This window comes from Loxodonta africana, chromosome 19 (genome assembly GCF_030014295.1).
Source record: "Loxodonta africana isolate mLoxAfr1 chromosome 19, mLoxAfr1.hap2, whole genome shotgun sequence".
Taxonomy (NCBI): Eukaryota; Metazoa; Chordata; class Mammalia; order Proboscidea; family Elephantidae; genus Loxodonta; species Loxodonta africana.
In genome coordinates this window covers 26,386,377-26,410,982 of record NC_087360.1, presented here as the reverse complement: position 1 = coordinate 26,410,982, position 24,606 = coordinate 26,386,377, and the positions used below count along the sequence as shown (strand labels likewise).

At 38.8% G+C, this 24,606-nt stretch overlaps 1 protein-coding gene across 8 annotated transcripts in view; it reads left to right on the top strand.

Annotated features, from left to right (window-relative positions):
* Positions 1–24,606, top strand: part of MTMR3 (myotubularin related protein 3) — a 202,795-nt gene that overhangs the window by 127,071 nt on the left and 51,118 nt on the right. For 6 of the 8 annotated variants that reach the window (XM_064272488.1, XM_064272486.1, XM_010598748.3 and 3 more), the window contains exons 4-9: positions 147–236; positions 671–787; positions 8,822–8,904; positions 11,041–11,207; positions 21,913–22,009; positions 24,465–24,578. In XM_064272488.1, the coding sequence (XP_064128558.1) occupies positions 147–236; positions 671–787; positions 8,822–8,904; positions 11,041–11,207; positions 21,913–22,009; positions 24,465–24,578 (668 nt within the window). Of the gene's footprint in view, positions 1–146; positions 237–670; positions 788–8,821; positions 8,905–11,040; positions 11,208–16,893; positions 18,807–21,912; positions 22,010–24,464; positions 24,579–24,606 lie in introns of those variants that run through there. The other 2 variants (XM_064272487.1, XM_064272490.1) reach the window with 2 other exon arrangements.

Below are 24,606 nucleotides of genomic sequence, written 5' to 3'. Positions count from 1 at the left end.
AATGAATATTTTCTCCTTGAGCTTTTCTTTCTGATCACCTTGCTCATTGGTTTCTTGTTGTGATTTTGCTGATATGAATGAATGAACATAAGTAAATGTGAATGAGTAGGAGCTTGGAAATTATTTAAAGGTTTTGGGTTTTTCAGGATGAAGAGACTCGGCATAGCCTTGAGTGCATCCAGGCAAATCAGATCTTTCCCAGGAAGCAGCTGATCCGGGAGGATGAGAATCTTCAGGTAATTATAGGGTCTTGATTGTACAATAAGTGTTCAACATCATAGTTACAATGAAGCAAATGGATTGAAATAATAAAGCCGCCATATATGGCACTGGGTTTTTTTTTTTTTTATATATAATATATATTTTTTCTTAAACCATACATATAGTAGAAATGCATAATGGAAGACATCCCTTATTTTAGAAAGTCCTATTTCCTGAGAATCCACCATTTGAAATGGCCTCCCCTGTGTCATTCCTTTAGTAAATTTTGAATAATTAGGTATATTTCAATTCAGTGGATGTGAACCCATCCTCTTTCAGTTTCTTACCCACTTACACACTGTGTTTTAAAAGCTTGGGTAACAAGATTTACCACCCATTCGTTTGACCTGTGTTTGAAGACTGCTTTACTGCTTCAGAGCTCTGAAGGGTTTCTTCTTCCATTTTGAAGGTTCCTTTCCTTGAACTTCATGGAGAGAGCACAGAGTATGTGGGCCGTGCTGAGGATGCCATCATTGCCCTTTCTAATTACAGACTTCACATCAAGTTCAAGGAGTCTCTTGTAAATGTAAGCGATTACCAACTGTTCTCCTGCTAAGGTAGATGGAGAAAGGAAGTAAAAAATTTGATGTTACTGTTCTCAAAGAGAAGCAAGTCATACAGGGTTGGGTATTAAAGCATTGTATTCTCTTCTTTTTTTCTCAATTTTATCATTTAAGGGGTACTACTTGATTTAAAATGATGGATGTAGTTGTCTGTTGGTATGTAAGATGTCCATTGTTTAGTAACACTGGTTGGTTTGTACTAGGTAATGCTGTATCATTAAGCTTTATAAGGGTCCAAAGACTGTACAGAATTTTTTGTCTCAGCATTTAGTAGTTACCATCCACCTAGGTGAGATGATATCCTGGGCCTTAATGTCAAATAATGGGATGTACTTTGAGCTCAAAGCCAACTTTCATTATAGGGTGCAGTTGCTCTAATGGCTCCTTAGTGGTGTAAATATAGATGTTAAGTACAATGTTTATTTGCATAATGGACTATATATTACTGAAGGAAAGGGAGACTTAATTCTCCAGAGTGCCTTTATGCTTTTCAGTTATGAGGGCACTCTCAGTCAACTGGCTCTTGCAGTGCACTGCTGTCATTAATAGTCTCCAATGAAACCACAAAGGCCCACAAAGGACAGTTCATGTGCTTCCACCAAATGAATGCCGCCTTCTTCAGTTGCCAGTATTGTGGCTTTCTGAGCTTGAGTCCTAGCATAGAAAAGTATGTTATGATACCTTATGACAGCTTAGGACTCCATTCAGATTGTATGTTTTTAGGATCCTTTTGGGATTCTTTGAAATCTGTCACTTATGTTCATTTTACTAAGCAGTTCAAAAGTTACCCAGATTTTCTCAGTCACATTATTTCATTTGTCAAAAGATTCAAGTGATTGCAGTTTTCTTTGCAGTTGGTCTTTGTTAAGCATTTATGTGCAGGAGCCATTCTGGCCAGAATTCCCTTTAACTTCTATATTGGGCTGTGATCATACGTCTGTCCTGTTCAGCTGAGTCAGGCAGCTATTACATTAGTTTTCTCTCCACCAGTTAAAAATACACAACAGATTCATCAAGAAAGGGGGCATACTGTTCTTTTATACCATGTAGCTGGGTCCAGTAGGGTCCATTTGGAATTGAGTGATGGTGATCAGTGTGAAAGGGTGGAAACTCCTGTAAAATCCATAGCCACTGTGGAAGTAATGAAAGTACTAATTAGTCAAGCTGCCCAATTTAATTTTGTGTTCTTTCAACGTTTAAATGGCTGGAATCAATGAAATTATAATTAAATTGCATGTGTTGATGATAAAGTTTCATATGCTTGCATTTCTCTATTTCTCAGCTCATCAGTTTATGACCATGTATTTCAGAAACTTATTTTTAGATCTATTTGGGAGTAAGGTCTGTTGGAAAGGAAGCATGAATTTGATCATGTCATTCACCAGCTCAATTAGGCTTTTCAGTGTTTCTTTATTACTTCTAAGGTGAAGATCAAATTACTTAGCATGGCGTCAAGATTGTTTGTGGTCCTTGGTGCCTGCCAGCTATTTTGTCTGCTTCTTTGTATTTCCTTTTCTCTCCTTAGTACTAGTAAAACCAGCCTCCTTGGAATATTCAGCCATACCTCACATATCTGTATTCTCCCCTCTCCTGCCCAGTGGACTTCTCTTCATTTTTCAAAACCCCGTTCAGGTGGTAACACCCTCTGTGAAGTCTTTCTCAGCCCCAGTTTCCTCCCTGACAGTTAATTACACCCTCCTCTGGCTTCTTCTATATCTTAAACATACCTTTACAAGATTTACTAGGTATGTTGTAATTTTTTAGTTGTTTGTATCTTCAGGATCCAGCATGTGTCCTGGTGTCATGATACTCAGTAAATATTAAGTGAATTGTAGTTAATGTTGGTTAGAAATGAGCATTAGGTTATTTTCCCCATTTTGAGCTGAAAGTTCTTTTTTTTCTTCTCAAATAAGTTGGTTTAATTCCAAGTAGTACAGAATTCAGGGCATAACAAAGACTGAAGAGCAGACTTTGGTAGGATTCTGGACTGGGTTTACTCTGACCTCACAGCCAACATAGGAATGACTGAATGAGAAGAGTTAAAGAGAAGATAAACCATTATATGATTCTTTCTTTTTTTTATAAAAGTTTATTCTTAAATGTACAATAGGCTCTAAGATGATGCTTCATTCTAGCAACAGATGTTATAGGAGGGAATCCAGGTGTTTAAACAGGAATGGCAATCAAGAGTCATCATTGCCTCAGTCACAAAGAATAACTTACTTTTTTGCCAGGTTTTTTGATTCCACCTGTGATCAGGGTAATGCCCTATGACCTTCGCTTTTAGCTCCTTGGGTTTCTTACGCTCCATTTTTTTGTTTCTGTTTGAAAGCCTTCTCTTCCACATCCATTTCCTTGGCCTGCTTCGTGAGCTGTGTCAGGGGCTTTTTCTTGTTACCTTTGTGGCCAGACATGGTGCCTACCCAGAGCTCACTTTAATGTATTGCTGTGTGAATAGGCCTGTGTACTATACATCATCATTGTCTTGAGTGGCAGCTATATGACTAGATCTACTGGAATTGCTGGTCCCCTTTATGATTGAAATAATAATGTTTACAGAAACTTACTGTACCTCTTACTTTTGACCCATTTCCTCATATAAAAGTGTTTTCTCACTATTTATTGTAACCCTCTAAGATACAGAGCCTGCATGTCACTTGAATAAAATAAGAAGCTCAAGATAATGGCTTTGCACAGAAAAATGGTTGTGCAAAAGTATTTTGGCGTTGCAGTGACTTTAAATATTTTAGATGGAGAGAGACTAGAACTTGTCTGTAAAGGAAGTTAATGTCATCACAGTTAGTACTAAAGATCTTGAAACCTGAGGTTACTCCAGGAAACAGTGGCTCCTCCTGCAACAGGTCCTGGGTGGAGGGAGGTAAAAGAGTTGATGTTGCTGTCCCTCTCTCCCTCCTGCCCTCCCTTAGCGGATAAGTATTTCTATAAAACTTGTGGGATTGACCAAGAGGCCCCCTTTAAGGGTTATTATATCTAAGTCAAACACATTTAAACCATTGAAGCCCAAATGTGCTAGTATGTATTGTGGCATGCCCCGATTTGCATCATTTTGTATGCTTAAATCAACTCATTTAGCAGTGTGGAAAATGACTTACTCTCCAGTTTTAAATAGCAACCTGATGGCATATATTTTCTTTTAATTTCACAGCACATTGAGTAAAATGTGTGTGTGAGGTCAGATACCATATGCATTGTTACTGTAATCCACACACATTCACTGAATATCAAGTTTCCAATTCCTAGGGTAAAGAAGCTCTGTAGTAGAGTTCATTTGTAGCATTTAAAGTGTGGATTGTTCCCATTCTGTGCTGTCCCCAAACTATATTTTTATGTATATACGGGTATATTTATTTGATGCTTTGATAACTTATAAACAAGTAAGCGTTCATGTGGAATCCATGAAAGTTTAAAACAATTTTTGTTGTGTAATTTAATAGACTGCCTCTCAATCTGCTTCTGAAATCCCAGTAAGTAGCATGAAAATCCTAGATGGATGCCGCGCCTGTGCTTGGAACAAGTTGGTCTTGGGCGTCAGATGCTTACCTTGCAAAGCAGCAAATTGTGTCCTTTCTGCATGAGTCCCTCCCCACTTACCGAAGTGCCAGTGGTACCCTGTAATGAGAACAGTTTGATGGGAGTGGGGTGAGGGCTAAAGCCCCACAGTCTATACATAAGCGGATGGAATTATGACCTTCAAAAAATGTATGCTGAGTTTGAGTCAGGAATAATTTGTAAAATCAAGGTTCGTATTTACGAGGGCATCAAAACTCCCATTTCCAGGCCAGCCTGTTAATGCCTCTTAGGAAAAAGATGGAAGTATAGCACCTGGAAAAACCTTTCCTTAGAATTTCTTCACATTCCCCTGTTGTCTAACTGTAGTATAGCAAAATCTTCATTCCCCATGCCTGAGGAGGAGGTTATTGTTAACACTTAACACACTTTGCCAGTGTTCACACATGCCAGCAGAGACCTCTGAAACCAGTGCTGGAAGGGTAGCTTGTAAATATCGAAGGTTATCAATAGGAGAGTTGGGGTCTTTGTGAAGGTCTTCCTCCTCTGACTGGCTTTTAAATGAAAAGATTTAGTGTTCAGGTTTCCCCCAGTTGATTTTAGATTTTAAGTTTAGACTCATCACTTGCCGTACTTTCGCTGTGTTTACTGTCAGTTTTACTTCAAATGTGTGTATGAGATCAGTACTTCCCATTCAGCCTACTAAAAGGGCATTTGTTCTTAAAAAGATAGAAATTATCCCACTCTTAAATTCTGGTGCTTAAAAACTCACACTCACCTCAGGCACACCCAGAATGAATTCAGGAGGTAAGTGTAGTAGGGTGTGGTGACATAAAATTCCCTCTGCAGTGTGACAGTAGCTGTGGGCCTTTAATAGCTATGCATGTCTATTAAACCGTCTAGCTGCTGCTCCTCTGCCTTTCTGGATTGATGCTCTTACAGATCTTGGTGCCCACGATGTGACTTTCGGCCTTCTGAGGAGTTGGTTAACAGCATTGAATGTGTTTGATGCATTATTTGAGCATGAGCTTGGTGGAATTTTGGATTTCATAATAGGAAATGCATTGTAAAAGGAGGAGGAATTACCTGGCAGGTAGAAGGTAGAGGAGAAAGGAGCAAAAAGAAAATGAGTTGCTATAAGACATTGCATCAGTGAGCTAGAGAGGATTTGAAAGTGATTTCAAGATTTCTTGCTATTCTTCTTTGTGTAGGATTGCCCCTCAGGAATCTTGAGGTGAATGTACTCTGTTTTTCTCTTGAACTTCCCTAGTGGAAGAGGCCATTTAACTGTGAAAGAAAAGCTAAAGTAGAGCTCAGACAGAAAGGAAGGGCAATCTTAGAGGAAGGAAGAAAGACCCCATATATGGTGGGAGGAGTCTGGACTAGAAGACAGACATGGATTCTGATTCTTACTTTGCCACCAGTTTATAATGAAGCTGAGTTAACCTTCTTAGGCTGTAAAATGAGGGAATTGAACTAGCTCTTGAATGTATAATTCTTTGCTTATGAGATTGAATATTGGGTATGTCTAGTAATAGAAGTGGTTATAAGATCCTTTTCATATGTAAGGAAAGTTAAACTAAAAGCAAGGGAGGGGGCCTTGAGAAAGTAGAAAAACTTGGAATATTTTGGTTGATGTATGAAGAGGAAAAGAAGGCCAATTCTGCCATTTTAAAAAAGGAGGCAAGCTCTGGAGGGAGCATGTTAGACCCTTGCATAGGGAGAAAATTGGGGTAGAAGGTAGAAGAAAAAGGGGAGATGCTCATTTAATATAAAATCAGGTTTTTCTCATTTATGTCCTCCTATTCTTGTCACTTACGAAACTTTCCTGCATGTGACAGTGTGCATGAGTATTTAAAGTCTGTTGTTATCCATAGATGGACCTGAGCACTCATGGTTGTTTTTGGTGACTTGCTAGTATTTGCACTCTGAGTTCAATGCATCGAACCAACATTTTAATTCTCCTTCCTTAAATTTGTGATATTAAAATACATGAAAAATTGTATGTTGAATGCATTTCAGGTAGCAAATATTTTGTGTGCTCTGCGGTGTTTAATTTATTTAAGAGCCCTGGTGGCACAGTGGTTAAGCGCAAGAAAAGTTGGTGGTTTGAACCCACCAGCTGCCCTGCAAGAGAAAGTTGTGGAAGTCTGCTTCCGTAAAGATTACAGCCTTGGAAACCCTGCGGGGCAGTTCTACTCTGTCCTACAGGGCACTGTGAATCGGAATCAAAGGCAACGGAAGTATTTTATTATTCTTATTCAGGAAGTTTGGGCACAACTACTGGGCTGTGGTCCAGTAGTAGGATATAAAGCTTATCTATTCTCTGTTGTAAAGCAGCACAGACTGGCCCACTCCCACCTGGCAGCTGCTAATAGCATTAGCCGGTTTCCAAGTTTTTTTTTTTTAGCTGTTAGGAAGGGCAGTTGAAGCAGACCTGGGATGCAGATAACTTCTGGGAGAACAGCCCCTCCATGTGAATTTTTAAAGCTCACTGTCATTCCAACCCAGCTTCTTCCTAAACTGTGATCATATGAGGTTCAGAAAGCAGAGGCTAGGGGCAGGCAAGGGATTATGAGGAGTTTGGAGGCACTTGCCCAACCAAGGAAGCCAGGAAGCATATATAGGAATAGATCTTTAACTGGCAAAATTTCTAAAGATTAGTACTAGAACTCAGACCTCTTAATTGCTAGTCTGGCTGTTGCCTTTTTTCGGGGGAGAAGGGTGGAAGGGGAATGATAGTTAGAATGGGTACATTTAAAAACACAAAAAAGTCTGTTACAGAAGACTGGCCTGAGAACAAATCACTGTCATTTTCTAATTTCCTTTATAATTTATCCCTACTGATATGTCCTCCCCCGCCCTCCGCCTTTTTTTAGATGTATAGGTCTTGAAAGGATTTTTAGCCATATCAGCTTCAGTTTCTCACAGCACCTTGGTGATAAGACTTAAACAAAAACATATATCCCGAAACTTCTTTTTTCTGAAAACACAGGCAAGATTTCTTAGTCTTTCTCTTACTCCCAGTCCTATTAAAATTGTGAGGGAACTCTGTAGACTGTAGATTTAGAAGCAAGAAGACTTTAAGTCCTGAAGTAGAAACTCCTAGCCACTTATTTGAGTAAAGCTATTTAGCTTTCTTCGCTTCTTTAATCCCCGGCCCAGTTTCTGTTTCTTTGTCCAGAACTTGCAGCTTTGGGCTTCTTTTTGATCTCTACGTCCCCTGTTCAGGTAGTTCTCTGCTGATTCTGACAGCTGCATGGTGGGGCAGGGATTGCAGGAAGCCTGTTCCTGAAACTGGCTCAGCTAACACAAGGGTCACCTTGCATAGGCAGCATTCTCTTGTTTTTATCTGTGTTGGAGGAGACTGCCTCCTCCTCCTCATTCTCCTCATGCTAAACACAAATTGTTGAAATGCTTCTTGCAACTCCCAGAGCCACATTTTGGCTAGGCTTGATACAGTGTTAAGAGGCAAGTTGTCTACCCCTTTTCCAAGGAATGGGAGTATCCACTGTTATTTTTTCAGGCTCTCTTTTGAAGGTTTGGAAAGAGCTTTTTGAAGCCTGCCAGGGTTTGAGTCAGGATGGGCTGAGGACCAGAGGGAGGATCTTGGTATCACTCAGAAGATTTTTAATCCCATTCAGATGCTTTGCGTCCTGTCTGTCTCCCTTTTCTAGTCCTCCAGTGTTGTACATAATCCTATGTTCAAAAGAGCACGCTGACCAGATTGGCAGGGAGGGAACCTTTCCAGCCTGTCCTACCTGAAGCCCCACTTTGTAAACAGAGTTCCTCAACTGGTCTTTTGAATCAAGCCAAACCTAGCCAGTTAATGGACCTTTGACAACTGGTGTGGCCCATTGCCTCCTTCTTGAGACCTGTGGGTCTATTCTGCTGAGCAGCAAGCCTGACCAGCAGCTATTCTTCAGTCTTATTTTCTGTGTAACCTGCAGGCAGTTTAGTTAGACCTCTAGCCTCTTACAAGAGGTTCTTTTGCTGACATTAAGCCACTTAGTCATTTGGGGCAAGAAGCAGGTATGGTCCCACTTATACCCTGATCTGCAGTTCTTTTCCATAAGCAGGACAGGGTTACCACCTTGGTTCCCTTCAGCTTCTGTGTCAGTGCAAATCACAACCACTTATAGTGTTTAAAGTAGTACTTTGATTGATGAGCTTGTGCGCCTGATACCTGAGAGAAAGTGTTCACCTTTTTGCCAGAGGTGGTGCTGCCTCTTTGTTTGTTGTCTTCGTGCTGTGACATGACTTGAAGTCTTTGATTTAGGGATAGAGAATGGGAAGCCCTAATTCACTCAGTAGTAAATCACTTGAGTACTATTGATCCAGATAAATTTTCGGTTCTGTCTGCTTCTTTCTCTTGTAGAGAGCTTTCTAATCAATCTTTTTGGACATGTTGAAGAACTGCAGGGTCAATGTCTTTTGGATTAAGGAGACTTTATTTTTTTTAATTGCAGATTCCATTACAGCTTATAGAAAGTGTTGAATGCCGAGATATATTTCAACTTCATTTGACTTGCAAAGACTGCAAAGTTATCAGGTATGTAGTGTATGTATGCTGCTGTTTAGTGTGGAAAATATTTTTTGAAGAATGAAGACATGGTTTGATAATTTAGAAAAACAGCTTTTGAGCATCACCCTTGTTAGAAATATTTTCTGAATAATTAGTGCCTGAAATAATCTAGAATACTTTGCTATGTCGAAGGGTATTTTTTACTTTTTATTTGGAAATAATTTCGAATTTACAAAAATAAAAACAGTACAAAGAACACCACAATACTATTTATACAAATTCATGGATAACATTTTACCCGATTTGCTTTATCATTTGTGGGGGAGTGTCTCTTTTTCTGAAAGATTTAAGGGTAAGTTACATAACCATGGCTCTTCACTCCTCAATACTTCAGTGTGCATTTCCTAAGAGCAGGGAGGGATATTTTCTTACATAATCATTGTATCATTATCATCTTCACAATTTTACATTGATAATAATTTTATCCAATCCACATTCCAGTTTTGTTGGCTGACCCAGTAGTGTTGTTTATCGCACCCCTTTTGTCCCCCACGTCATTCAGCACAGGTCCAGTCTTTGTCCCATCTGCATTTGGACGCCGTGACTCCCTAGCTTCCTTCAATCTGGAACACTCGTATTTTTTTGCAGAATACAACCGTCCTCCCCTCCTTTGGTTTTAATAGAATGTCCATCATTTTGTGTTTATCTGGTGTTTCTTCATGAGTAAGTTGAGGTTATGCGTTCTCAGCTGGAATACTGTATATAGGATGTTGTGTCTTTTTCAGTGTGTAATTGTTACATCTGGAGGCAAAGAATGTCCCTCATTGCTGATGTTCATTTTAATCCCTGTGTCAGGGTGTCACCCGATTTCTGTATAATTTCTACATTTTTCTCCCTTGCAACTAGTAAGTGGTCTATGGGAGGCACTTTAAGACAATGCAAATGTCCCGTTTCTAATGAAAATTTCTCCCTAGATTTTGCATCCATTGATGATCCGCATCTGATCTGATCTTTAATAGTTGCAAGCTGATGACTGAAATGCATTTTTAAATTTAGTAGCTCTGTTTACTTTAGGGTCCCTGGTGGTGCAGTCGTTAAGCGTTTGGCTGCTAACCAAAAGGTTGACAGTTCGAATCCACCTGTATGGTCGCTATGAGTCGAAATCGACTTGACAGCAATGAGTTTGGTTTTGTTTTTTGTATTTTCTTTATTCCTTTGACCTGTTCTGGAATGCCAGGAAGCATGGTGTGTTGGCATACTGACCAGACACAGTGATTGGGGTGAGAGAGAGGTTTAAGGTGATCCCTTCAACCTTTCCAAGGTAAATAAGTTGCTTTTTAGCCATTGAGATTTGGCTTGCTTTTGATAGATACTGGCTGTAACTCACAGTTTAAAAATCCTGATTAATAATTACTTAATTTTTAACACTTTCTACATTTGAAAAGGTAAAGCATTTAAACAGATTCCTCAGTAAATCAGTTTATGCTACAGTAATTATTTTAACCCCTTAGTTATATGTACTGAAAATTAAAATTGATAAAACAGAGTTGCTTTACAGCTGAAAGTTTCAACATAATATTTTGTATCTAAAGTTGTTGATTTTTTCTAAGTGCTAAATAGACACATTTTGAAATTATTCCCTAATTGGCCAAAAGCAGTGCTATGTTTATTTTTTAGTTTAGCCTAATACATCACAACAACAACAACAAAAACCACTTCTCTAAATGTATTTCTTGAGAGGGCCAGCCATAAGGCTGTGACGGAAGGGGTGGAATGAAGCTCTGTTCGTGAAACAGAATAATGATCATTTTACTATTATTTTTTAAATTGTAGTAAAATATATATATATATAATAAAACAGTTGCCAGTTTCGTTCTATTTTATTTTAATAATTGTCTTTAATCAGTCTCAGAAGAGATTTCATTAGTCTATAAATAAATAAATTTTCCACATGTCCATCTTCTTTTTGGCATTTTGCACTCAGGTAGAATTTGTTGAACTCGCTTTTATGTAAATGGTAACAAGTGTGTGATTGCCTCTGGTGCTTTCTCAGCTGTAGTTGCCACTTCAGTATGAGTAGGCACCTTTGAAATCGTGTCTTCACATAGATTTCATTGTCAACTCTCTGCTGATTGACGTTTATACTTGTTTGGCTTTACAAAGGTGTCAGTTCTCAACCTTTGAGCAGTGTCAAGAGTGGCTTAAGCGATTAAACAATGCAATCCGACCACCTTCTAAGATAGAAGATCTGTTCTCATTTGCATACCACGCTTGGTGCATGGAGGTCTATGCTAGTGAAAAAGAGCAACATGGAGACCTGTGCAGACCAGGTAGGTCTTCCTTAAATGTACACCTAGGGGCTTATTGAGCTACTGTTTGAGGTACCTTTAACATGAAGTGGGACTCCTAAGCATTCATGCATTTAATCAGTGTATAGTTTCTGGAGCACCTGGCAGTACCATCTCTCTTGTAAGTTCAGTGGAAATGCTTCCTACCTCTCGGGAAGGGAAGAACGATAGATCTGACATCATAATCCCTTGGGCCTAAAAATAGCTATAATAAGGTTTGATGGGGGTTGGGGAAGCTTGGTGTCCCTGGGTGGTGCAAATAGTGCACTTGGCTGCTAACCAAAAGTTTGAAGGCACCTCAGAAGAAATGCTTGGTGATCTACTTCTGCAAAATCAGCCACTGGAAACACTGGAGAACATAGTTCCACTCTGACACACCTGGGGCCGCCTTGACAGCAACTGGCTTGACTGGTATGGAAGCCTTATGGAAGGAAGCCATGAGTTTTTTTTTAATATACGTTTGAGAAGACGTTACATTTGAAGTAGCTTTTGAGTAAGCTTTGAAGGTTAAATAGGTGTTCATTGGTTAGAGAATAGGGAAAAAAAATCTTCAGAGTGAGTAGCATGAACAAAGGTACAGAGGTATAAGGGTAGGCTGCAGAATAGTGGACTACGAAATGGCCTTTTGCTGTCTTGGCATTTTCAAGTCAGATTACCTATTGTCACCCCTTTCATCCCATAGATGAAGAAACAAAGACTCAGAGAGGCCAGGTGACTTCCCCAAGGATAAATGGGAAGCTGAACATGTTCTGGAACCCAGACTTCCAGAATCATCGTATAGCCTTTGTTTCATACACTTATCTTTCTCCCTCAGAAATGGCTTTGACTAAGTCCATGTTATTTAAAGTTTATACTGCTTTAAATAGAACTTTGAAACTTTACTCGTTCAATACTAGCTAGTGTGTCAGACTTGGAAGCAGAGCCTTGAATTCCTAAGCAGTGAAAAGGTGTGAGCCTCCTTCCAATGCAGATTATTCTGGAGACTTTTTTTCTTTAGACTTCACTTTTAACCTTGAGTCTTCGATCTTATAGATCTGCCCTGGGTCAGTTGAAACACTTGAGACTAATCTAGTTGAGCTTGTATCACTTTGTTTCTCAATTAGTTTTGTTCAGTCACTTCTGCTGATTGAAGCTGTTGCTTCATATTCTTGTTCGTGTAATATACAAACGTAAGCATTACCTTATTTTCAAAGATGCTAGATCCTCACAACCTCACCAGGTAGGCAGGATAGGCTGGTATCTCTGTTTTGGGAGCCAAAATAATGGAGGCTCAGAGGTAAAGCCTACTGACAAGCCCACTGCTAGCTAGTGACAGAGCTCGGATTTAAACCCAGCTCTCAGTTATTGAGAGCTGTGTGGGGTGCTTCGAATACAGAGCTGAACAACAGAGGCACCTGGTTTTGAGGAGACACAGGAAAAGCCTCAGAATCTAAGCTTCCCACAGGCCTGTTCAAGCAGTGGAAGCCAAAGGCATCCACAAGAGACCACACCAACCTTAGAAGCTTATGATAATGTGCTTCAGCTGTCTTGCACTTCACTCCCTTAACCTTTGCATATTGTTTTCTTTTTAAAAAATCTTTATTGAGATGCTGTGGCATTTATTTATTTATTGTGCTTTAAGTGAAGGTTCACAGCTCAAGTTAGTTTCTCGTACAAAAATTATACACACATTGTTCTGTGACCCCAGTTGCTATCCCTATAATATGTCAGCATACTCCTCCTCTCCACCCCGGATTTCCTATGTCCATTCAACCAGCTCCTGTCACTTTCTGCCTTTTCATCTCACCTCCAGGCAGGAGATGCCCATTCAGTCTCATGCATCTACTTGCACCAAGAAGCACACTCTTCATGAGTGTCATTTTAGGTCTTAATAGTCCAGTCTAATCTTTGTCTGAAGATTTGGCTTTGGAAATGATTTTAGTTCTGAGTTAACAAAGAGCCTGGGGCCATATCTTCTGGGGTTCCTCCAGTCTCAGTCAGACCATTAAGCCTGGTATTTTTACTAGAATTTGAGTTCTGCACCCCGCTTTTCTCCTGCTCTGTCAGGGAATGTCTGTTGTGTTCCCTGTCAGGCAGTCATTGGGGGTAGCTGTGCACCATCTAGTTCTTCTGATCTCAGGCTGATGGAGTCCGTGGTTTATGTGGCCCTTTTTGTTTCTTGGGCTAATATTTTCCTTGTGTCTTTGGTGTTCTTCATTCTCCTTGGCTCGGTGGGTTGGGACCAGTTGATTCATCTTAGATGCCTGCCTGCTACCTTTTGAGACCCCAGATGCCATTCTCCAAAGTGGGATGCAGAACCTTTTCTTAATACATTTTGTTATGCCAGTCGACCTAGATGTCCCCTGAAACCGTGGTCCCTAGCCCCCCATGCCTGCTACTCTGGCCTTCGAAGTGTTTGGTTGTATTCAGGAAACAGCTTTTGGTTTAGTCCAGTTTTGCTGACCTCTCCTGTGTTATGTGTTGTCTTTCCCTTCACCTAAAATAGCTTTTGTGTACTGTCTAAATAGTGAATACCCTCCTCTCTCCCTCCCCACCCTTGTAACCATCAAAGAATATTTTTTCTGTGTTTAAACTTTTTCTTGAGTTCTTATAATAATGGTCTCATACAATATTTGTTCTTCTTCAACTGGTTAATTTCACTTAGCATAATGCCTTCCAGATTCCTCCGTGTTATGAGATATTTCACGGATTCATCATTGTTCTTAATTGTTGCATAGTATTCCATTATGTGAATATACCATAATTTGTTTATCCATCCATTTGTTGATAGGCACCTTGGTTGCTTCCATCTTTTTGCTGTTGTAAACAGTGCTGGAGTGAACATGGGTGTGCATATATCTGTTTGTGTAAAGGCCCTTATTTCTCTAGGATATATTTCAAGGAGTGGGATTGCTATATCGTGTGGTAGTTCTATTTTTATCTTTTTAAGGAAGCACCAAACCGATTTCCAAAGTGGTTATACCATTTTATGTTCCCATCAGCAATGTATAAGTGTTCCAGTCTCTCCACAACCTCTGCATCACATTATTTTGTTTTTTTGGATTAATGCTAGCTTTGTGGGGATGAGATGGTATCTCATAGTAGTTTTGATTTGCATTTCTCTAATGGCTAATGATCTTGAGCATTTCCTCATGTATCTGTTAGCTGCCTGAATGTCTTTTTTAGTGAAGTGCCTCTTCATCTTCTTTGCCTGTTTTTTAATTGGGTTATTTGTCTTTCCATTATTGAGTTTTTACAGTATCATGCAGATTTTAGAGATCAGATGCTGATCAAAATTGTCGTAGCCAAAAACTTTTTCCCGGTCTATAGGTAATCTTTTATCTTTTGGTGAAGTCTTTGGATAAGCATAAGTGCTTGATTTTTAGGAGCTCCCAGTTATCTAGTTTCTCTTCTGGCGTTTATGCATCATTAGTAATGTTTTGTATATTATTTATGCCATGTATTAAGGCTCCTAGCATTGTCCCTATTTTTTCTTTCATGACCTTTATCATTTTAGATTTTATATTTAGGTCTTTGATCCATTTTGAGTTAGTTTTTGTGCATGGTGTGAGGTATGGGTCTTCTTTGATTGTTCTCTTGCAGATGGATATCCAGTTATGCCAGCACCATTTGTGAAAGAGACTGTCTTTTTCTCATTTAACAGACTTTGGGCCTTTGTCAAATATCAACTGCTCACAGGTGGATCAATTTATGTCTGGATTCTCAATTCTGTTCCACTGGTCTATGTATCTGTTGTTATACCAGTACCAGCCTGTTTTGACTGCTGTGGTGGTATAATAAGTTCTAAAATCAGGTAGTGTGAGGCCTCCCGCTTTGTTCTTCTTCTTCAGTAATGCTTTTACTTATCCAAGGCCTCTTCCCTTTCCATATGAAGTTGGTGATTTCTTTCTCTGTCTCATTAAAAAATGTGGTTGGAATTTGGATTGGAATTGCCTTGTATCTATAGATCACTTTGGGTAGAGTTGACATTTTCCCAGTGTTGAGTCTTCCTATCCATGAGTAAGTTATGCTTTTCCACTTATGTAGGTCTCTCTTGGTTTCTTGCCGTAGTGTCTTGTAGTTTTCTTTGTATCGGTCTTATATGTCCCCGAGTTGATTTATTTCTAAGTATTTTATCTTCTTGGGGGCTATTGTAAATGGTATTGATATGATGTTTTCTTCTTTGAAGTTCTCTTTGGTGGTGTAGAGGAGTCCAACTGATTTTTGTATGTTTCTCTTGTATCCTGATACTTTGCTGAAATCTCCTTTTAGTTGCAGTAGTTTTCTTGTGGATTCTTTGGGGTTTTCTTTGTATAAGATCATATCATTTACAAATAAGGATACTTTTACTTCTTCATTACCAATTTGGATGCCCTTTGTTTCTTTTTTCTAGCCTAATTGCTCTGGCTAGGACCTCTAGCCCAGTGTTAAATAAGAGTGTGATAAAGGGCATCCTTGTTTGGTTCCCATCCCCAGGGGGAATGCTTTCAGACTCTCTCCATTTGGGATGATGTTGGCTGTTGGCTTTCTATAAATGGCCTTTTTTATGTTGAGGAGTTTCCCTTCAAATCCTATTTTATTGAGAGTTTTTATCATGAATAGGTGTTGGACTTTGTCAAATGCCTTTTTGCATCAATTGATAAGATCATGTGGTTCTTGTCTTTTATTTATGTGATGGATTACATTGATTGTTTTTCTAATGTTGAACCATCCTTGCATACCTGGTATGAATCCCACTTGGTTATGGCGAATTATTTTTTTGATATGTTGTTGAATTCTCTTGGCTAGAATTTTATTGAAGATTTTTGCATCTGTGTTCATGAGGGATATCGGTCCGTAATTTTCTTTTTTTTTTTTTGTAGTGTGTTTACCTGGTTTTGGTATCAGGATTATGCTGGCTTCATAGAATGAGTTTGAGAGTATTCCATCCTTTTCCATGCTCTGGAACACTTTTTAGTGGTGGTGTTAACTCTTCTCTGAAGGTTTGGTAGAATTCTCCAGTGAAACTTTCAGGGCCAGGGTTTTTTTTTTTGTTAGGAGTTTTTTTTAATTACGTTTTCAATGTCTTCTTTAGTTGTAGGTTTATTTAGTTGTTCTACCTCTTGTTTGTGTTAGCTTAGGTAGGTGGTGTGTTTCTAGAAATTTGTCCGTTTCCTCTGTTTTCATATTTGTTGGAGTACAGTTTTTCATGGTATTCTGTCTTGATTCTTTTTTTTTTCTTTAAATTTTTATTGTGCTTTAAGTGAAAGTTTACAAATCAAGTCAGTCTCTCACGTAAAAACATATACACGTTGCTACGTACTCCCAATTACTCTCCCCCTAATGAGACAGTCCACTCTCTCCCTCCACTCTCTCTTTTTGTGTCTGTTTCGCCAGTTTCTAACCCCCTCTACCCTCTCATCTCCCATCCAGGCAGGAGATGCCAACATAGTCTCAAGTGTCCACCTAATCCAAGAAGCTCACTCATCACCAGCTCCCTCTCCAACCCCTTGTCCAGTCTCCTACTACTGTTGTGGAGCTGTCTGTTTCTCTTTTCAGTGCTGTTAGATTTTGTTTTATGTATTTTGAAGCCCTGTCATTGGGTGTGTAAATGTTTATCATGATTACGTCCTCCCGGTGTATATCGATCCTTTAATCATTATGTAGTGTCCTTCCTTATCCTGCGTGGTAGATTTTGCTTCAAAGTCTATTTTGTCAGAGGTTAATATTGTCACTCCTGCTCTTTTTTGATTGTTGTTTGCTTGATATATTTTTTTCCATTCTTCGCGTTTTAGTTTGTGCCTTTAAGTCTAAGATGTGTCTCTTGTAGGCAGCATATAGACGGATTGTGTTTTTTTTATCCATTCTGCCACACTCTGTCTCCTTATCGGTACATTTAGTCCATTTACATTCAGCTTAATTATTGGTAGGATGAGTTTTAGTGCTGTCATTTTGATGTATTTGTGTGTGTGTGTTGACAGTGTCTTTGTTTCACTTAATTTTCTGTGCTGAATCATTTTTCTTTACATATTTTCTTGTCATTGTTGTTGATTTTGTATTTACTGAGTTTTTATGTTTTTCGTTTTGATGTGTAGGATTGTTAGTTCCCTTTGTGGTTGGTTACCTTAATATTTACGTCTTTTTTTCTAAGTTTAAACTAACCTTTTATTTCTTGATACCACCTTGATTTCCTCCCCATATGAAAGATCTATGACTGTATTACTTAGTCCCTCTTTTGTTTTAATGTTGTCATCTTTTACATATTGACGTCTCTGTTTCCCTATTTTCTGTGTTTTAGCTTTGATTTAGTTTTGTGATATCCCTATCTGGGTTGATATCTGGTTGTTTTGCCCTGTGTTCTAGTCTTGGGTTGTTATCCGATGTTACTGATTTTGTAACCAGAGGACTCCCTTTAGTATTTCTTGTAATTTTGTTTTGGATTTTACAGATTCCCCAAACTTCTGTTTATCTGGAAATGCCCTAATTTTGCCATTGTATTTGAGACACAGTTTTGCTGAATATGTAATTCTTGGCTTGTGATTTTTTTCCATCAAGGCTTTGTATATGTCATCCCATTGCCTTCTTGCCCATGGCATTTATTTTCTTTGTTTATACCTCTTTTTCAAGTATGTGTGTGTGTGTAAAATTTACATACAATGAAATATATACATCTTAAGTATTTATTTGCGGAGTATTTTTTTTAACCGTTGCATCTTACTTATTACATTTTCAGTCTCTGTCGTATCCTAGGATAATGAACTTAAATTGATTTGTTTAAAACTCTGAACTCCAAGAGGCATTTCCTAGTTTTGGGTGCCAAGGTTTAGTCAGCAGAGCTTGGTTTCTTCTATTCTGTTCTTTCAGAACCACAAACGGAAAATTCCTCATCTTTTTAGATGACTTCATTATTCCCTTGGTACTTTATATTGTTTCTTTTAGATTTGAGCCATCTCTTAGGATATTCCTAAGATATTCCAGGTCAGAACCTCACTCTTGTATTTTAATTATGTGTGGCTTTGTCCTAAGCTGGAAACGGTGGTGGTGTAGTGGTTGAAAGCTACAGCTGCTTTGCAAAAGGTCAGTAGTTCAGATCTACCAAGCGCTCCTTGGAAACTCTGTGGGGGGCAGTTCTACTCTGTCTTACAGGGTCGCTATGAGTCGGAATCAACTCAACGGCAATGAGTTTGGCTTTGTCCTAAGCTAGGAGGCTTCGATCTCCTTCTGGATGATGTCTGGGATTTTTTTTTTTTGGCCATTGTGCTATATAAACATCTGCAGTGTTCTGTCTTTTTTGGGTTTTTGACGCACAGTGGCTTGAAGGGGGTAAAGTACTGATTAAGGGGTTAGAAAACCTGAATCCAAACCTGTACCCTGCCAGTTAATTGAAAAAATAACACCAAACAAGCCATTTATCGTCTCTTTAGTTTTCGTTGTTTTTCAACCTGGGACATGGATGTTTTTTCAGGATACCTGACTCAGGTATTCTGAAGATCAAATCTGTTAATGTTCAAGAGTTCAATTCAGTAAATGAGTGTCTCCTACGTGCCATACTGGGAAAACACTTCGTAAATAATGGAAACATGAGGTGAAGCCACCAGAACTGATCAGTTATAACTTAACTCTGTGAGTAAAGGTAGCATTTTGTTTGTTCCCAAGATACACAGTCCACACTGAAGTTATCTGCCATCACCCACATGTACTCTTACTGTGCTTCAGTGACTTGAGTGTGTGTGTATGTATGGCTTTTTCTTTTCATATATTTTCACTGTAGAGAACTGAGCAAAGCTTGCTCTTAGTAAGAATACTATTGTGGCATTTTTAAAGCCAGTCAACCTGGTTCTTCTGTCTCCACCCAACTTTGCTCACCAAATATGGGCATTACCAGACGAGGGTGAGGCAGTATTTAAGGTATTTCAAAGTGATGCCTGTGTATAATCTGCCCCAACGCATGAGATCACAAGCAGAGACTCTCGGTGATGGAAGTTAGTTTAGTCTTTTAGCAATTAGTAAAGCCAGAGCTTTTTATGGATTCTCCTCTGCATCGTCAGTTAAGAGTAGGATGTGCTAGAGAGGCGGGAAATAGGAAAATTGCATCATCAGCTTGAAATTCATGTGAACCTGTCATAGTTAAGCCAGCCATACTGTGGCTACAGTTTTAGCTCTTAATCTACTTTGGAAGAAGTCTCAACACTGCTCTTGGAGTTCACCTGCAAAACTTGCAAAAGCTTTTGCAAAACTCTTGACTTCTCCTTTTAGCCTCATTTTGAACTCTGAAAGAGGAATGGGCTTAAAGTTCTCCGAATGCTTAACCTCCTGCCCTTCATTTCAGCTGGCTTCTTGGTGATCTCTGTATACTTGAACATTAATCTGGAGTCCTTAGAGAGAAATTCTTGAGGGGCATCCAGCAGTAGATCTGTTTTTATTTCTTCCTGGGATTCACTTTTCTGGCTAAACAAACATTAAGGCTTCTAACACAATTTAACAAAAGCCAGTTGAATTGCTCATCTATGTAAGGCCTGCTGCTAGATTTTTTCAAACTGCAGGTTTGATTCACTAGTGGGTCATGAAATCAAATTTTTAAGAAATGAAAGAATAGAAAATATCAAGGTGCATCACCTTACATAGTAAGGGGTGGGTATTGTTTTTGTGAAACTTTTTTTTTTCTTGTAAATGTGTGTATTGAATGTGATGTAAAATAAAATACTTACTGTTTACTTTGATTCAAAGTTTATAAAGCCATTGCTTTAGAGGATCCAAAGATAATTAAAACTCCTTGTCCTCAAGGAGCTTGAAATAACAGCTTTTCTATACTCGCTACTTAGTATATATTTCTCTGTGTGTAGCTCAGAATTTCATACTCTGCATGGTAGTTGTAAGTCCTTCTTTGGGCGTTGGTTCCATGTAGTAAATTGCCAGTGGTTTATTTTAAACCACAGGATCTTTTTTAGGGTATCTGTGTATTTACTCTAAGATACAAGTATCAGTGTAAAAGATCATTAAGTACGTTTACCTTTTCCAAAGACTTGGAACTTGTATATCTGGGCAAGAAAAATCTCCTCTTTAATTAATGAACTTGGAGTTGCTATAGTTCTACAGCTTTTAGATTGGGATGATGGATGAAGACTCCCTGCCTAGCATTCTTGATGGTCAATTAAAAAAACAACCCAAATCTGTTGTGGTCGAGTCGGTTCTGACTCATAGTTCTTGCAATTTGTAGACAGATGGCACACCAATTCAAATAGCCTTTTTCCCATTTGGAAGCCTGCTACATTGCCTCTAAAACTTCCCCAAATGGGATAGATTCAACAGATTATTTCCTTTCTGCATCTCTGCACCTCATGTTTTTATAGCTCTACTTCAGGAAACATGTAATACCTAGCTTAATCTCAAGAAAAACAGTTCAGATAGGAAGGTAGTTTTACAGAGTTGTCCTTCATTCAAGTAATTGTTGTTCTCTATTCCCCGAAGCTCATCTCCCTGGGAGAGCAAAGCTTATACTTTGATCACCAAAGCAGTCTGTTTTGTGCTTTTATTTGGTACCATTGTTTCCTCACAGCCTCTACCCGTATCTGTTTTACAATCTGTAACACTGTGTCTTAGAGATGCTGCTTAAATTTTCTTTCCTTTTTTTAAGTAACTGTCCTAAGACTGTGTTTTCAAGGAAGAAAATTATTTCAGATATACCAGTATTTAAGTGTTCTATATGTTAGGTTCATTTCTGCCTTCATTGCTGGCTTAATAACAAGAAATCTAAATTCATTAGGCAAACGTAGCCAGATTATACTTGTTTGGGTAGATGTTCTTACAAATGCTCAGTGCTTTACTTAGCAGTGCTGGTTTCCTGAGATTTCTGGGTATTGGCAGTTAGAGTTCCATGATCTCTTATCTGCAATTCTGAAATTCAAAAGGTTCTGAAAACCAAAAGGTTGACATGAAGCTATTTATTGTCTTTATTTATCCCACTTACTATGAATTAGCCATACATTTCACTGAAGAAACATTAATATTTGATTAAGGAGTCCGTGTTGAGAACGTTGGAGCCCCAGTGGTGCAGTGGTTAAGAGTTACTACTGCTAACCAACAGGTCAGCATTTCAAATTCACCGGCCGCTCCTTGGTAACCCTGTGGGGCAGTTTCACTCTGTCTTACAGGGTCGCTATGAGCGGAATCAACTCAACAGCAACAGGTTTGGTTTGGTTGGTAGTGTTAATCTAATAATTGTCATGTACGTACCATTTTACCTTACTAAAATCCAAAAAACTATTTGAGTTCTGAAGTCTGGCCGAAGAATTTTAAATGCAGGGTTGTGAGTCTATAGTGCTCTTTATGATGAACCTGTCAGTGATTTTATTTACTGGTCTGAGTGTGGAATAAGGAAAATAGCCAGTGTAGTGACAAGAGTGTTGGTTTTGGGGCCACACAGACCTGGCCGTAACGGCCTCTGTCAGTCTCAGTTTTGTCATCTGTAACATGAGGTCAGTAACGCTATTCTCAGAGTTGATAATGGATATTAGATGAGGAAACATAATTTTTGATCAAAATTAATATCTTTCCGCTTTCTTCTTAACCTGAGAGGGATTTTTTTTAAAGCTAAGTATATGTTATTTTGTTATCTGTACAATACCTACCTTTTAAAAATAACCGAGCAGGATAACTATGCTTTTATTCAACCTTTTTTTGTAAAATGGTATTCATTTTTGCCTTTCTGCTGTCTGTCTTTGGCCCCTAGGGGAGCACGTAACGTCAAGGTTTAAAAACGAAGTGGAGCGGATGGGTTTTGATATGAACAATGCCTGGAGGATTTCCAACATCAATGAGAAGTACAAGTGAGTTGTCTGAGTCCCTGTGGACTGTGTTTCACAGCCAAATGCCTTTGAAGAAACACCAGCTCTCATGTCACAGAGCATTTGAACTTAGGCTTTTATTTCAATTGGAGTTTTATTTCTTAAGCCTAAATGCATAATCTTCAGAGTACTTCTTGAACGTTTTGTTCCCATTGCTATCAGTGGAGTGGAAAGTAATCCTTATTTAATAGCATCCTGGGAACCAGTGCATACCCCTTCCCCCCCAATCTCTGTTCTGCCTGGCACAGGTATGTCTAGGTAATATTGTGTTTACCTGTAGGCTGGCAGTTTCCATTGTTCTAATCACCACTTGGCATCACATTTAAGATAAGATTAGTGGTCTAAGCAGAGATAAAACATTTAGGAACTAGTTGTTATGATTATAATTTTAGTCCAGATCCTATGAAATAGGCATAAATATTATTCTGTTCTTTAATGGGTTTGATCTGAAACTAAGTTTACAGTTATGACCATTTAATCATTAAGTATTAATTTAATCATTATTAAATAGTAAACATTACCTGTTTCCTTAAAAAGTGTAAGTGCTTTGGTGGAGACAGGCAGTTAACTAATGTGATTTAGGTGATTCAAGTTCTATAGAACAAAAGAAAATTGTCCAGGAGATTTAAATTGATATATCCTTCTCTTAAATTTCCTTGCAGAATTTGGAGGCATTAATCGTTCTGTTGCCCTTTGATTCGCCTCAGATAGCCCTTTTATTGGTCTGTTTGTGACTAGCCATCAGATCATCTCATTTTCTATTGGAAAAAACTACAGCTCATTACTGCACATAGCCCTTAACATGGCCCTTGGCCAAGGAGCTGAGAACACAGGGTATTCTGAAGAGTCGGAGCTATAGACTGGTCCTACCTTTGCTCTTCTTAGTGAGCAGAGCAGAGAATGGGGTGTGGTGCGGAACAGACAAGAAGGGGAGCTTCTGAGACCCTGAGGCTGCCACAGGCTTTGCTGCTGTGTAATCTACCTTTCTTACTCTGGAAACTACTTGAATGTAATGATGAACAGCAATGACTATAATGATCAGAAAATTGCATGGAGTCAAAAACCTGAATTAAGCTAAGTTTGTTGAAAAAATGTTTGAGTTCAAAAACCATTGTTTCTCAAAATTCCTAATTCATATGGATTTTAAAAATTAACTTCTTATCTTGAAGTTCACTAGTTCCACCTCAAAACAAGTCTTCAGGATATTGAAAAATTCTTCCCACTACAAAGGAAGAATGAGAGACAATTTGTTCTCAGCTTAAAATAAAGTAAAAGGAATGAAACTTATGGTTAGAGTATTAACCTTGATCACTGTGTCCCAGGTTATATTTAGAAGTTTGTGGGGAGCTGTTGGGAAGTTTGTATAGTTACTGTTGGTCATAGCTATTCTTCTGGTTCAGTGGCTTTTAAATTCCTGTTACTTAATGTTTTGGAAATTGACAACAGGAGGCACATATATAGTAAAGAATGATTAAAAACAAAACAAAAATCACCCCAACTCTTAAGCCGGTTTATGTATTTTTGCCTCTTCCCTAATGCATAGGATAGGCGAGGGCATGGGGGTGGTGGTGGTGTTGTATGTGGGTTAAAGGCCTTATTGCCTTCATTATTGAAATGAATTAGGTCACCTGTAGAGAGACATTGTTCTGTAAGTAAAGAGCCCATCAGAAGTACTGCTTTCCAGGGCACCAGCTTGATCCACACAACTACCATCTTCCCTAACTAAAAGAGAGCTGTTTTTTTTTTTTTAACTGAGTATAATCTGTTCTATAGAAATTATGGTTAACAGCTTGTTCACATTACTAACTTGGCTCAGTGGGACTGTGATTGTGTATGTGGATGGGCTGGCCTGTGGTACTATTTCTGCATACCCATGGCTTCACCTAGTACTTATAATTAGGATACTTTGTTTGGTTCACATCCTGGAAACTTGGAATTGTGGGCTCTTGACCTTCTTTATACGTTTCTTTTTGACAAAGCCTGAAAGACTCAGTGTCCAATAAAGGTTACATAAACTCGCACTTGTATAATTGAATCAGGCACTCGTGTAGTTAGAAATGACCTCTATAGATTTGTCACAACACAGAGTTGCAATAAAGAGACTTCCACTTAGCTCCTCTTTTTCATTGATTGTTAAGACTACCACATCCCCAGAAGGCAGCATCAAGTGGAACAGCAGAGATAGTATCACTTGATATATACATAAATAAAAACTTAAGGCAGCCCATCCTACTGAAGAGGCCAAGACTCAAATAAGGGTCCTCATTGCCTTTTAACTTGCTCTATGGTAGCTTGATCAGTGTCTTTATACTGATTCACTTAGTGTCTTCCCCCTCTTCTCATTTTCTCCTTCCCCTACCTTTCCTTTCCCTTCCTCCCTCCCTCTTTCCCTCCTCACCTCTCTTTACCTCTCCCCCTTTCTCATCTTCCCTGTTAGGCTATGTGGTAGCTATCCACAGGAACTCATAGTGCCCGCCTGGATCACTGATAAAGAATTAGAAAGTGTAGCAAGCTTCAGGTCATGGAAGCGCATCCCTGCTGTCGTCTACAGGTAAGTAAGCCTGGTCATGCCACTGCTA